Here is a 15,769-nt window from a genome sequence, read left to right on the forward strand (position 1 = left end):
CACAATCTTCATTACTGTGCTTTACTGTAAAAATCTTAAAATTAGGCAGTGAGTCCTCCAGCTTCATTCGTTTTGAGACCGTTTTGATTTTTTAAGTTTCTCTGCCTTTCATACAAGTTGTTGAATAAGCTTGTCAATATCTACTAAAAACATGTGCTGGAATTTTGATTAAGATTGCATAAAATCTAGATATCAAATTGAGATTCAAATATTGAATCCTCCCATCCATGAACATGTTATGTCAACTCTACTTACTTCTGTCTTCCTTGATTTCTTTCAATAGTGTTTTCTAGTTCTCAGCATACAGATCCTACACATATTGTTAGAATTTTAGCTAAGCACTTAAATTACTGCTGCTATTATAAATGGCATAGATCTTCTAACTTAAAATTTCAATTGCTCATTGCTGGTATATAGAAAAAAACGGACGTTCCTTCTTTCTGTGACCATGCTCAATTCACTATTTCTATGAGCTTTTCTGTAGATCCTTTAGAGTTTGTTTATTTATTTACTATGAATAATCATATCTTCTGCAAATACAGTTATGTTTCTTCCTTTCTAGTCTTTATGACTTTTATTTTACTTGCCTTATTACATTGCCTAAGATTTTCAGTATGATGCTAAAGAAAACAATGTTTTCTTTCTGAACTTTGAGAAAAAGCAATCAGTCTTTCACCAGTGAGTATAATGTTAGCTATAGGTTTCCAATAGATGCTCAAAGGAAGTTCACTTCTACCCCCACTTTACTAAGAGTTTTTATCATGAATGGTGTTTAATTTTATTGAATGCTTTTTCTGTGTCTGCTGAAACTACATACAAGAAATATGCTTTTTCTTAATCAGTTAATAGGATAAATTTACACTGCATTTCTGCAATAAGTCCATTTAATTGTGATGTATTTTCATTTTTACATACAGATGGATTTAATTTGCTACTATGTTTTTGGGAATTTTTGTATATATATTCATGAGGGCCATTGATCTGCATTTTTCTTTTCTTGCAATGTTGTTGTCTGGTTATAGCATTACAGTAAATACTGACTTTATAAAATGACCTGGGGAGTTTTCCTTCTTCTATTTTCAGGGATGTGCAAGACTGGTATTGTGTTCTCCTCAAATTTTGTTTGGATTAACCAGAGAAACCATCTAGGCCTCTCTCCTTGAAAAAGTTCTTAACTACGAATTCAATTTATTTAATAGATGTACAACCACTAATATTTCATTTTCAGTTAATTATTGTATTAGTCCATTTTCATGTTGCCGATAAAGACATACCCCAGAATGGGCAATTTACAAAAGAAAGAGGTATGATTGGACTTACGGTTCCACATGGCTGGGGAAGTCTCACAATCATGGTTAAAGGCAATAGGGAGCAAGTCACATGTTACATGGATAGCAGCAGGCAAAGAGAGAGCTTGTGCAGAGGAACTCCTCTTTTAAAAACCATCAGACCTCATAAGACTTATTCACTATCACGAGAACAGCTACAGGAAAGACTTGCCCCCATGATTCAATTACCTCCCGCAGGGTCCCTCCCACAACACACGGAAATTCAAGATGAGATTTGGGTGGGCACACAGCCAAACCATATCATAGTAATTTGCGTTTCTCCAGGATTTGGCCCATTTCATCGATCAAAGTTTCAACATCAAAACCTCATGAAAAGCTTTCATCAAAAGTTCAAAATCAAAATTTCATCAGTTTCAACATTAATGCAAATATGGCAGAATACAGAATTAGCAAAGAACAGTTTAAAAGTAAATATCCAAACTGGAGAGAAAAAATAATGAAAAATACGAATATAGGCATAAGATACGTATGAGACACATTTTAAAGATTTTTATGTAAGTGTAATTTGAAGTTCTAGAAAATAGCAAAGAGATATTGGGACGGAAGCAATGTTTAAAGAAAGAATGGCTAAGAGTTTTCCAAAACAGATGAAAGACATGAGTTCTGCATACTGAATGGATATTAATTCAGTAAAACCACATTTAGATAGATCATAGGAAAACTACTAAACACAATGCAAATAGCACATCTTACATGCAACAGAAGGGGGAAAGCCGTATTATTGCAAACAAATAATAGCTGACTTTTCAACAGATACAGAAGCAGCCAGAAGACAATGGATTAGCTTCTTTTAAATGCCAAAAAAAAAAAAAAATGACTATTAACCTAGAATTCTACATCCAGAAAAACTATTGTGCATAAATAGAACCAAGATGTTTTCAAGAAAAATCAGAATTCTTATCCAGGAGTCTGACATAAAAAGAAGCATTAAAGAGAGTTCTTCATGTTAGAAGGAAAACAATTCTAGAACCCAAATGGAAACAGTGAATTGCAAGAAAGAATGAATAATAATATGTGATTAAAATAAATGTTACTAGATGAACACAAATAATTTCTTGTGTTTTATACATGTAGAATTAAAATGTGTGATAACAGATAAGCAAAAAAGAAAGCAGATTAAAAACAGTTAAATGTTTTCATGTTCCCATATTATTGGAAAAGTCATAAAAAATAATTTGTCATGTATGTATGTTGAAATAAGGCAAACAATAACAAAATAGTTTAAAAAGAACCATGAGTTAATACAAAAGAAAATAAATTGTTTAAAATTTTGATTAATCCAAACAAAAGACAAAACAACCTACATAAAAATACTCGATTTTCATTCTTGAAAAAAAAAAGTTCACACGTTACTTACAAGATACATCCTTTACATATAATGACATAAACCAAAGACTTGAAAAATATATACCATGCATATACTAGACAAAAAAGCTGCTATAGCTATACTAATATCAGATAAAATACACTGTGAAACAAGGAATATTACTAGAGATATAGAGGGACATTTCATAATTAAAGTTCCATAATCCATCCAATGACATAGTTTCAAAATATATAAAACAAAATTAAGGGAACCAGAAAGTAAAACAGACAAATCTATAATAACGAGACTTGAACCTTTCTTGAAATGTGACCCCTAGCTACCACTATGTGGAAAAAAATAATTCTAAATGGTTCATATATTTAAATGTTAAAGAAAAATGACCTTTAGCAGACATACGAGAAAGTCGTAAAGTAGACAAAAACTATAAAGATGCTAATCAAAAAGGAAAAATGATAAACTGTATTCATTAGAATTAATAACTACTTTTAATCAAAAGATACTATTAAGAGTGAAAAGATAAGGCACAGAGTGGGAAAAGAAAATCACAAAACATATATATAAGAACTCATATGAAGCATCTGCATGGAAATCTTACCTAAAAATGAAAGACAGACAATCCAGTAGAAAAATGAACAAACGACGTGAACACAAAAGAGGATATCCAAATGGACAATAAGAATATCCACTCGTCACGGGACACAGAAAATTAAAACCATTATATGATAAATTACTTTTCACGTATCAAAATGCCAAATGAGAACACATAGAAGCACACACACACACACACACACACACACACACACACACACAATCAATCAAAGGAGTAGGGAGGATATGAAACAAGTAGAACTCTCCCACACTGGTAGTGGGAGTGTAACTGTTAAAACCATGTGCAATGTCACCCAAGGACATGTGCATACTGCTTACAGCAGCTCTGTAACAGCCCAAACCCCAAACAAACTAAATGCCCAGCAATGGAGGAATGAATAAATGGTAGCATTTTCATACAATGAAATGTATTGTATGATTACATTTTATTTATGGCAACAAGAATGAACTACTGCTACACTGCCATGTAAAACAAGATGTCTAAATTTCAAAAATGCTTGAATTGAAAAACCAAAGAGAAACAAGAATAAAAAAGTAGACACTGTAGGATATCATTTATATAAAGTTCAAAACATGCAGTATTATATCTTGCTACTAGAAGATAAATAACTTTGTTAGAAGTTTGATAATGTTTACACTTGGAATGGCAGTAGCTGGCAGGAACAAGAGGGGCTTCTGCAGAATTGCTTTATTTCTTGATCTGGTAGGTAGTTTACATGAGACTGTTAATTTTATAATTTATCAAGCTGTTACTATTTGTACATTTTCTATGTGTTTTTTTCTATACTTTGAAGAGAAGTTTAATTTTAAAAACAGCATGTATATAGAAACTTAAAACTGTAAAAACTGATCCCAAGGTCATATAAACCCCTTATATCCCCCAAGACTAATCTTAGTGTCCAACACACATTGATGATAAATGATTGCTTTTTAAACTAATGAATGAAACAAGAGATCAAACACACAAAAAAGTACTGTCATTATTTCCCAGCTGTTATTTATATGAATGCTTATTTGCTTTTTCTCAGAAAATATCCTCATATAGATTTTTTTGTAATATTAAACCTGACAAACCTGTCCTGCTCTTTTCCTCTTTTATTCAATTAACATACAAATTAACTGAGAAGTTTCTTCAAAATACGTACCTCTCACTACCCCCTCATGCTGCCATTTAGAATTAACTATATCTGTAGCAGATGAAATTGCTTTATACTGAACCATGAAACAAGAGTTCTCATATTTTGAAGGCTGTGAAATAATTATCATCAAGTCACTATGTACTAAAACTTTATAAGATAATTATCACTAACACTGTTCATAGTTCAGATGGTCTATTTCAAACATTTTGCATAATGATTTAGGTAAAGCAGGAATTTAGATATGTTGCCTTGGGCAAAACCACTGATTTCCATCAAATGGAGCTTTCTTTCTTTTTTTCTTTCGGGTGACTAAATTTTATAAGCTTTAGGCATCTTTGGTGGTTTTCTTGACCTATTATAAATAGCCTTCGAAAGAAAATTTTAGAAACTAACATATAAATGTCTTTGATGAGCCTGATGTGATTTCAAGACATTTTTTACCCGGTCATGGATCTCATCGCAGTTTGAAGGTGAACACCAGTCAGAATGAAACCTGTAGGCATAAAATAAGTTTTATTTTTATTACTAAAATCAGGTACTGATTCTATGCTATACTATCAAGTTTTCACCATATGCTCACCAAATAGTCTGAATAAAGGTTGGCATACATTTGGGAGAACGTACCTACATATCTGACCATTTTAATGATTTCTACACGTAATTATCTGGAGCTTTAATTAAAGATACAGATTTTCATATTAAAACAGTAATTCTATGTACAATGCCTTTACATATCCTTCCTATTCTCTAGTAATCATACCCTCAAGCTATGTGAAAAAATTCCTTTCTGTTGAGAAAAAAATACCTAATTTTATGAAATGAAACAAAATGTACATAATAGATAAAAATATTTACAATTTAATCATGCTTATTTTTTCAGAATGCAGAGCAACATAGAAGTTAAATGGTTTCTTTTCAACACAGATGATATCATCTCTCTAGTCTCAGCTATGAATAAATGTATCTAAAAAACTGAAAAATATGACTTTATTATTAGAGTCTGGGGGTTGAAATTAAAGATGTGAAAGAAGAAACAAAGCATCCCTTTCTTTTTCCTATGCCCTTCTCAAATTCACAACTGACACTAGTATAGATAAATGACTTTATTTCATATAATAATGAAATAGGTAAAATGTTGCTATGTTGCTTAAATCTTTGTCTTTTTTTCTTCCCAGTTTGTCCTTTTTTTTTTTTTTTTTTTTTGAGATGGAGTCTTGCTCTGTCACCCATGCTGGAGTGCAATGGCGCAATCTCGGCTCACTGCAACCTCCGCCTCCCAGGTTCAAGCAATTCTCCCGCCTCAGCCTCCTGAGTATCTGGGATTGCCTGCCACTACATCTGACTAATTTTTGTATTTTTAGTAGAGACAGGTTTCACCATGTTGGTCAGGCTGGTTTCAAACTCCTGATCTCGTGATCCGCCCGCTTTGGCCTCGCAAAGTGCTGGGATTATAGGCATGAGTCCAGTTTGTTCTTAAAAGCTAAAATACCATATGTTTATACAAAGTATAAACCACTAAACAGGATAAATGTTTTATATAATCTACTTAAAAATGCAACAAATAATGAATAATCAATTATCTAAATTTTAATCTCCTGTATATGCAAAAGCAAGTTCTATTGCACCTATGAAAAATAAATTAGCAGACTTTGTTATTTGCAATATATATAGCACATCTTGGAAATCTGAGATCCAACTATTCAGCTGTGAGGATCCACTGGATCTCTTCAATGATACTATTAGAGGATCCACTAGTCTGTGCTGTGGGATAAGGAATGCCTGCTTGCCAATCTAATTTCATTTATAAAAGTCAAAACTTTAAGCATGATTCAAAAGAGTATCAGCTCCTTTTTCAGTAGATTTGCTAGTATTTCTTGGTCTAATTTTAGTAATAACTCAAAACTTCACACAAATTTTAAATTATAATATTAATATTTACACATTAAGAAGGAAACAACTTCTGAAATATAACACTTATAACCAAAATTGAAACCATTTTATGTTGTGCTAACTTCACTGGAGGAATTTCTTAAATGGGCACAAAGCAAAACCCACCTTCACTATACATAAAGAAATTCATTTGATAAAGCCATTGGGAAAGTTTCTAAAAATCTGTTTATATACACGATTAAGGAGTCAGCATTTTACTTCAATCTTAGAGAAAACTTATTTAATTTCAATAAATATTTACACAGATAAACTCCTATAACTGTATGTTCTGTCATACAGCGCCCACGCAAAACTTCCAATTTTGCCTGGAACATACAATCTACATTTATATTGGTTTAAATTGTTTATTGATTTCAATAGATTGTATAAACACCCTACAAGTATACTGCTTAGTGACCTAGAAAAAGCCATTTCAGAGAATGTCTTATATTTAAAGATGCGGTACTGAGTGTTGAAAAGAATAAAATGTTTTTGTTCCTAGTAGTATGCCTTCGACATTTTATTTTCCTTTAGAGACTAATCTAGATATTTAGAAAATACACTCAAATCAAAGGTGTTCTGCTTTAGTGAAAGTTAAAAAACCTTATCTGTCATGCCTGCCCCAGAGAGTATACCAATAAAACGTTAATTTGTATAGGGAAATTCAAAACTAAATTGCCATTGTATTATTTTAAAATTACCTAACCTTCCTCAAGTTATAGTTAAAATAGGTAATGTTTAACATTAGAATCACTCATTTTCTTCTAGCAAGAACTTACTACATCTATCATCCTGAGTGAAAATAATGTGCAAATGCCACCGCTATCTACTCCAAGCCCTTTACCATACTGAAATATGAATAAAGGGGCAGCTAACTTTAACTGTCATCAATGAAGAATTTTTGAATATAGCCTCAATGACAAATTTATCAATCCAGAAAAGACTGAGGTCAAAAGCCGGAACAAAATTGTATACAAAGATAAAGTAACACAGAACTAAAATTATTACTGTACTAGAGTGGTAGGTTTACAATTGGAGAGTTCTACAAAATATGTGAAAAGCTAGAAAAATAAAAGTATTTATAAAAGTAAATTAAAACATAAATTTATTTATAAAAGTAAATAATACTCATTTGTAAAAGTATTTATTTATAAAAGTTTATTACAAAAGTAAATAAAAACATATCCAAGGAAATACAGATTTAAGAAATTCTGGAAAATTTACAGAGATGATAAAGGACCTAATCAATAAAATCACTAGAGATGATTTCTAAAAGTTGATAAAAAGAAAGGAGCACCAACTGTATGTCTAAACAGCTGGGCAGATGAGGAAATCAAGGAAAGTCCCCTGATACTGAGATGCAAGTTATCAACTTCAGCAGAAAAACTTCTCTTCCAGTTTTCTCCTGAATTTTTGATGATGATGTTGTTTGTGTGTGCACCTATGTTAACAATTCCATGATCCTCCCAACCCCGCCACAGGCCTGACTCTAATGAACTAGAAGCAACCTTAATCAAAATTACGTATCTCAGGATTGGGGTCTACAACATGCCTCCGTATATCCATTATGAATGCTTGCAAAGCTAGTAAGTAAACAGACAAACCTGTATGTTTAAAATAGATTTGTTTTAATACAGCATCCAAGCTAACACACTGTTGTTCAAATCATCAGTTTTGAGTTAAACTTTCAATATATTCTCTACAGCTAATTAAATCTTTGTTAATTATGCCTGATGACCCCAATACACTACAGAAATTTGGTGTGCTTACTTTCGCTTTCTGACACCAGTTGTAAAGATACATCGATTTCCACGTTGTTGACAGTGTTTCTCTTACATATAGAAAAAAACTTACATAATTTTTTTCACCAGGATTGACTTCTTTTCAACTTATTACAGAAACATGGTTTTCTATATTACTATTTGTGACAGAGGCAAGGAATTTCCAATTTCAATTTTAAAATATATGAAAAGGAACTATTTATTTCACATTCGAATTATAACACGATCAGACTCTGGCTGCCATAGCATTTTTAAACAGAGAGTTGGAATCTTTACATGATTAAGATGCTCTTAGGGAGTTGGGAGAAGGCTGTTTGAGAAAACTAGACACCATCTACCAACAATATATAGATAGCCATTATGACTAAATAAAAAATATAATCTGTGTTGTGTTTACACTTAAGGCAAGCCTGTAATATTAAATTCCTCTGAATCTACTAAAAACAATCATATATGTTACTTTTCACTTTAAAGAACTATAATCTGTAATTGGGGTTAATGTGACCCATACCTGGTGAATAAACCCATATCTAGAGAACTGTGCTAGGAAGAAATATCTAACATTATCTAATATGTAATATATTTTAAACAAAAACAATTTAAGCCTCTGAAAATCAAATTACACTTTTATATTCATTTCACATGCATAATTGCTGCTTTCCCTTCTAATACTTATTATTCAAAGATGAGTACAGAAATGAAGACCGCACATAATTACCTTTCCCTGAGAGAAGCTCTATTTAACACAGGGCTTGGAGAATGCTTTGGCATTGTTGAGGGTGCTGAATGGACTAGTAAGGTCCTCGCTGAATGCTGGGGCTTACTACACGACCTTGGGCTCAAATACTCTTCACACTTTTCTAAAGAGTCATCGAAGTCTCTCCCATGGGGTGTCCTGATAACCTGTTTTAAAAATTATATATATAGATCTACATATACAGATACACACATATATAATAAAATATAGTAATACAGTATGCACAGTAGTAATATGTGTGCACACACACTGATTTTATAAAAGTAATAAAACAAATGCATGCCACAGCTATATTTAAAGATAAAATTCGGAATATAGTAATTAGTCAGTGTAAGATTAAATATTAAATATATCAAGATTGTTCATTATATATAAAATTTATAAGACATTACTTCAAAAGGCTTTTGAGTAGTGGTGGGGTTTGCATAGGGGCGTGTGTATCTAAAACAAAGAATATATACACATAAACCAAATGGTAGCCTAGTTTAGCTATCAGGTCAAACAGAACTAGATTCAAATTCAGGTCTAATACTCATTCACTACTTCATTTGTTCTGGGAATGGACACATGAACAAATTAAGGAAAGACAAATGAATATAATCCTGCTCCTATGGAACTTACATTCTGGTAAAATATATATTCTAATAAGAAGAGATAAATGGAAAACACAAAAACACACCATGATAAAGAAGTAGAATAAAGTGTGTTAAAGGATATTAAGTAACATGAGAAGAAGGGGGGTTAAGTGCTGCTGGGTGGGATGGAAAAGGGTATGCAGGAAAGGAACTGTAATTTTAAATGGGATAGTCAGCAGGAACCTCACGCAGACCTGAAGACCTCAGTAAAGACCGTAAGACCTGTCACAAAGATTATCTGTGGAAAGACTATGCCAGAAGAGAGAAAAATAAATGCAAAGATCTTGGGAGTAGTAGGAGGACGTGCTTGATATTAGCAAGGGAGCCAGTGGAGCTGGACTGACTAGTAAGAAATGAGGTCAAAAAGGTAGGTTTTAAGAATTTAGTCTTTTATTCTGAGAGAAAAACATGTCCTGACTTTTTCCTTCTGTAAATAGGACACCCCAGGCTATTATATTGAGAATAGTCTGCAGAGGGGCCAAGGGTCCTGGCAGGAAATCAGCTAGGAACCTATTATAATAAAATCTGGAAAAGGATGCTGCCTTGGGCCAGAAAGATTGCAATGGAGGTGAGAAGTGATCAGATTCAGAATATATTTAGAAGACACAGCCAACAGGTCGAAACTGGTCTCGATGTCAAAGATGACACGAAGGTTTTCTGTCCTAATCAACTAGAAGGGTTGGGTTTGTATGAATTAGATATACTCTTCTAACTGTAAGCATAGAAAATTAAGATATTAGGAGTCTAGTTTTGGACATATTAAGCTTCACATCTATTAATCTATTAATAATTCAATGTATTAGAGCAGAGTTTGGGGAAAAGTCCAGGATAAAAATATAAATTGGTAATTACTAGCATCTAAGTGGTATTTAAAGGTATTGCACTGCGTGATATTGCCAAGGAAGTAAAAGTAAATCAAAAGTAGAAAACATCTGAAGAATTAGCCCTGAGAATACTCCAATATTTAGAGGCATGAAAGATGAAAAGAAAACATGACTGAAGAGTAGCCAGGGAAGAAAGGAAAGAAACAAGAGAATGTGTTGTTTTGGAAGTCAGTAAACAATGAATTTCAAGGAAAGGGGAGTAACTAATGGGTAAATATAACTTGAGAGGTCAAGTTAGAAAAGACAAGATCTTTGGATGTTAGTAACAGTGAGGTCATCGATAACATCAACAAAAATAGCTTTAATGGAGTGACAGGAGTGAAAATCTGAAGTTGAGTTCAAGGGAGAATAAGAGGAGAGGAACTGGATTCATTTAACAAATATCTGAGTCCCAGTCATGTCTTAAGTTTTGGGACTACAATAGTGAACAAAACAAAGTCCCTGCTTTTAAGAGTTTATGTTACAGCAGTGCTAGTTGTTAAATATTTGACCTTTTAGACAGCTATCTAATTCTTCTCAGACTCATTTCTTCACATGAAAAATAAAGTTAATAACAGCTAGCTTATAGATCTTCCATTATTTACTTAAACTATATTGCAGAATGTCTAGATGTATAAATTAGTTGCCCAATAAATGTATGTCATTTGTTATTAAAACCTAAGTCCAGCATAGGTTTTGCTTCAACACTACCATACTTTTCACTATTTTCCAAAATTACAACAAATAATAAGTCAGTGGTCAGCTGAGAGAATCATGCTTTCATTCCACAACCTAATAGAACATAGTGCAAATGACTCAGTTACAGTCCCCAATAACTGACCAACAAGAAATATGTGATCGAGATTGAAGAAAAAAATAAAATTGCTCCATTTTTAGCCATTCAGAGACAAAACAAAAACACAGTAAATGTTAAAAACAAGATCAAGGAGGTTCATGGTCAACAATGTAAGTGCATATGTTAAGAGACACAGAATAGGTAGCTCACACCTGTAGTCTCAACTATTCAGGAGGCGGAGGCAGGAGGAACACTTGAGCTCGGGAGTTCTACGTTGCAGTGAGCTATGATTGCACCACTGCACTCCAGCCTGGGTGACATAGCAAGACTGTCTCAAAGAAAAAGAAAAAAAAAAAAGACAAGACAAGACAAGAAAGAAAAAGAAAGTAGGAGAAGGTATCACATTGTTGTTTCTAGAATATATCCAAATATGAGCCACTTGGCCTGGATTGTTTTCTTTTTATCAATTTCATTGTCAACTGAGACATGTTAGATGGCAGACCACTTCATTTTTATCTGCTAAATTTTCTCCCCACACTAGTCAGCAATGCTTTATATAAAGCCTTTTATAGGTAATTACCACTGAATTTCTATCGGAATATTCACTGAGAATCTCTTGAACATGTTAGCTAATACTCAAACCTAAAGAAATATAAAAATTTAAACTCACAATCCAGATAAGACATTGCATATACAGAAGGATAAATGACAATAAGATATGCTGAAGTGTCAAACACATTCCAATGACAATAACTGCAAAAAGAAATTCAAAGGAATGAAAGACTTCTAATGGTCTTAATGGTGGAGGTCTCATTGAGGAGGCAGAATTGAAATCAAAGCCAAAAGTAAAGGAAAGGAGGAGAAAAGCCATTCAGAAAAAGAAAAAGGCACAAGAAAAGATAAGCAAAGATGAAAAATCTATATGAATGTAATAAAGAATATTATAGAGGTGGGAGGGACACATTGTACAAGAATCTTAAATGTTGTAACTCAATAGTGTTCAACACTTATTAAGCATCTTCTGCATGTAAAGTACCAAACAAAGCAGGGAACAACAATCACGGGTGTTTAATAAATATAACAGGAGAACTCAAAAAAAGTTACAATACAGAATATAAGACATCAAGGACAAGTAATGAGAAGGAAAATTAGAGCTAAATAGACATGAAGTAATTGTGCAATGTGAACACAGCTTGAATGTATTCCTTCCATGGAATTAGAGCGTGTTTTGGAAAGTCTTATATCTAAACAAGGGGTTAGGAGGTATAACGAAAGGGCAGGTCTCTTTAATAAGAATCCACTTCAAACTTAAAGCCTTCAGCCTTAGCTTAAAAAATGTTTCCATAGCTCTTGTGAGTTTCCCTTAAATTATTTCCTTTCAAAAGTTAAATGGAATATTATCTCTTTAGTTCATCACAGAAGGGTTATATTTCTTGAGTGTATCTTCAATAATACTGGCTTAGAATCCAAAAACTTGTGTTCAAATCCTTGCTGTTTATGAGACCCTGAGCAAGTCATTTACCCTATTGAGGGTTTAGTTTCCTTACCTATAAACTGAAGACAGAATCTTACAGATTTGACACAAAAATTAAATGAAAGAAAAGTGAAAACACTAGTGGAGAGCTTCGCTCATGAAAGATAATTTTGTGTGTGTGTGTATGGCATTTACACTTTAGCATAAAAAAGGCCTTTTTTTAACATTTATGAAAAGAGTTTTTTAAATGACTTTCTATGAACCCACAAATGCAACAGTTTCAATATGGCAAATGCTAAAATGTATCAAGATGGAAAAATAACTAATATTTTTAAACTAATCTGAAACTGGTACAGGTAAAAAAGGAAATTTCATACACTAAATCCATTGTGATTAATGACATGCTCTTCAAATCTATGATATGTAGTGTTTTTATACCACACTTACGAAATAAGATTCCTGAAAACTTGCTTACACAGTAAGTTGACAAATCATATTAATGGTCATAAAAATGTTATATTTACAAAAACCTCAAGGTCAAATGAGTGTGGGTGAGAATTTACTACTACAAATAATGGGAACTAGAAAATTCAGTTACTCAACAAATATTTGTTGTAAGCCTACATAGTGCCTATATCACACACTATTCTCTAAAGTTTCTCTTCTGTCATAGGGCAGAAGAGTTCAGAAATAAATACAAATAATTCAAATGGAATTAGCTGAGAAGTAGTTGAGAATAAGAACCATAGGACAGAAGTACAGTGCAGGAACAACTTGCAGGATGGCCAGAGGAAAGTATGGTTCTGAAAGGGGAAAAGTAGATATGGGTAACTGAAATCAGTTTCTCAATCTTGCCAAGAACATTCCTTAGTGAATCTTACATCAAGTAAATGATCAATTCCTATCTTATCTGATTTAAACATTTGTATGTGCACTATCTGATTTGGTTTAAGTAAGACATACTTGTTTTCACTGAAGCTGAATTTAAAAGCTATTCTAAAATAATACAATAAGAAAATAATTCCCAAATATATCAGTTCTTGAGGGGAACCCCTCCCCTCTTAGACCACTGTTCTATTCACTTACATAGAAATAACTTTTTAAATCCTCACAACAACCTAATGAGGTAGACATTTTTATTACCTGTACTTTATTGATAAGAAAATAAAAGCAAAATCAAACAGCTGTTAAGCAGTGGGGGTTCCGGACCAATTATATATGAGGGATCTATGGCAGAAACAAGTTGCAAACTCTCATAGCCCAAGCCTAACAGGATTTCTACAAGGGAAGTCCCACAAAGGATGGGCTCACAATAGAATTTACCAATACTCCGATATACACAGCTAAAGAACAAACTGACAAACTTTCTGAGAAAGAAAGAAAACATTCCCAACTAAAGTTACAATGTGATCACAACAATGCTACCAAACCATTCAAGGACAGTACAAGAAAGGATAATTATAGGCCACCCTCAGCTGTGGCCATATATGGAAAAATCACAACTAAATTATTTTAATTCAGGAATGCTAAAGAATAAGCTAAAAGAACACAACCTGACAAGGCACTTTATTCAAATAATACAAAGATGGATTATCATTAGAACATATATCAATTCACCATAAAAAAAATTGTCATCTCAACAGGTGCTGGAAAAAGCATTTGATGATATTCAATATCCATTCATTATTAATATACATATTCTATTCAAACAAGGAATTTCAAGGGAACTTCCTTAACTTGCTAAAGGATAGCTAACAAAACTTTACTGCAAATAATATTTATATGTGTGGAAATTTATAGATGATCCTATCAAAGACAAGAATACACACTACATTAGTCTACACTATAGCATGTTAGGCAATACTGCAATAGCAAATTAAGTTTGAAAATCAGTGGCTTGACATAATAAAGGTTCATTTTTCCTCCACTATATGGTAATACAGTTTAGCAAGAGAAATTATATAGAACTGCCCAAGGACTTATGCTGATAAAACATGCTAAACAAATTATAACTGTACCATTTAGAACCTGAAGCTTCATTATCACTGTAATAATAAGAGTGTTTGCATTAGTCCATTTTCATGCTGCCGATAAAGACACACACGAGACTGGGAAGAAAAGGAGGTTTAATTAGACTTACAGTTCCACACAGCTGGGGAGGTTTTGCAATCATAGCTGAGGGTGAAAGGCACTTCTTACAGGGTGGCGGCAAGACAGAATGAGGAAAAAGCAAAAGCAGAAACCCCTGATAAACCCATCAGATCTCATGACACTTATTTACTATCACGAGAATAGCATGAGAAAGACAGGCCCCCATGATTCAATTTCCTTCCCCCGGGTCCCTCCTACAACACGTGGGAATTCTGGGAGATACAATTCAAGTTGAGATTTGGATGGGAACACAGCCAAACCATATCATTCCATCCCTGGCACCTCCAAATATCATGTTCTCACACTTCAAAACCAATCATGCCTTCCCAACAGTACCCCAAAGTCTGAACTCATTTTAGCATTAACCCAAAAGTCCACAGTCCAAAGTCTCATCTGAGACAAGGCAAGTCCCTTCTGCCTATGAGCCTGTAAAACCAAGAACAAGCTAGTTACTTCCTAGACACAATGGGGGTACAGGTACTGGGAAAATATAGCTGTTTCAAATGAGAGAAACTGGCCAAAACAAAGGGGTTACAGGGCCCATGCAAATCCGAAATCCACTGGGGTAGTCAAATCTTAAAGCTCCAGAACGATCTCCATATCTTACATCCAGCTCACACTGATGCAAGATGTGGGTTCCCATGGTCTTGGGCAGCTCCACCCTGTGGTTTTGCAGGATACAGTCTCTCTCTTGCAGCTTTCAAAGGCTGGCATTGTGTCTGTGGTCCAGGTGCATGGTGCAAGCTGTCAGTAGATCTACCATTCTGCGGCCTGGAGGATGATGGCCCTCTTTTCACGCTCTACTAGGCAATGCCCCAGTAGGGACTCTGTATGGGGGCTCCTCTGCACTGCCTGAGAACAGGTTTTCCATGAGGGCTCTGCCCCTGCAGCAAATTTCTGCCTGGGCATCCAGGAGTTTCCATACATCTTCTGAAAACTAGGCAGAGGTTCCCTAACCT

General features: G+C 33.7%; 1 protein-coding gene across 3 annotated transcripts in view; it reads right to left on the reverse strand.

The window, feature by feature from the left end:
- Window positions 1–15,769, reverse strand: part of SPATA6 (spermatogenesis associated 6) — a 177,304-nt gene that overhangs the window by 65,564 nt on the left and 95,971 nt on the right. Inside the window, exons 10-11 of one of the 3 annotated variants that reach the window (XM_050802282.1) lie at window positions 8,853–9,037; window positions 4,866–4,917 (exon numbers count right to left, since the gene is read on the reverse strand). The exons of 1 other annotated variant lie outside the window; for it this stretch is intronic. In XM_050802282.1, coding sequence (XP_050658239.1) covers window positions 4,866–4,917; window positions 8,853–9,037 — 237 coding nt within the window. Of the gene's footprint in view, window positions 1–4,817; window positions 4,918–8,852; window positions 9,038–15,769 lie in introns of all 3 variants that reach the window. One more of the 3 variants, XM_050802273.1, reaches the window with a different exon arrangement.

Source organism: Macaca thibetana, chromosome 1, assembly GCF_024542745.1.
Source record: "Macaca thibetana thibetana isolate TM-01 chromosome 1, ASM2454274v1, whole genome shotgun sequence".
Taxonomy (NCBI): Eukaryota; Metazoa; Chordata; class Mammalia; order Primates; family Cercopithecidae; genus Macaca; species Macaca thibetana.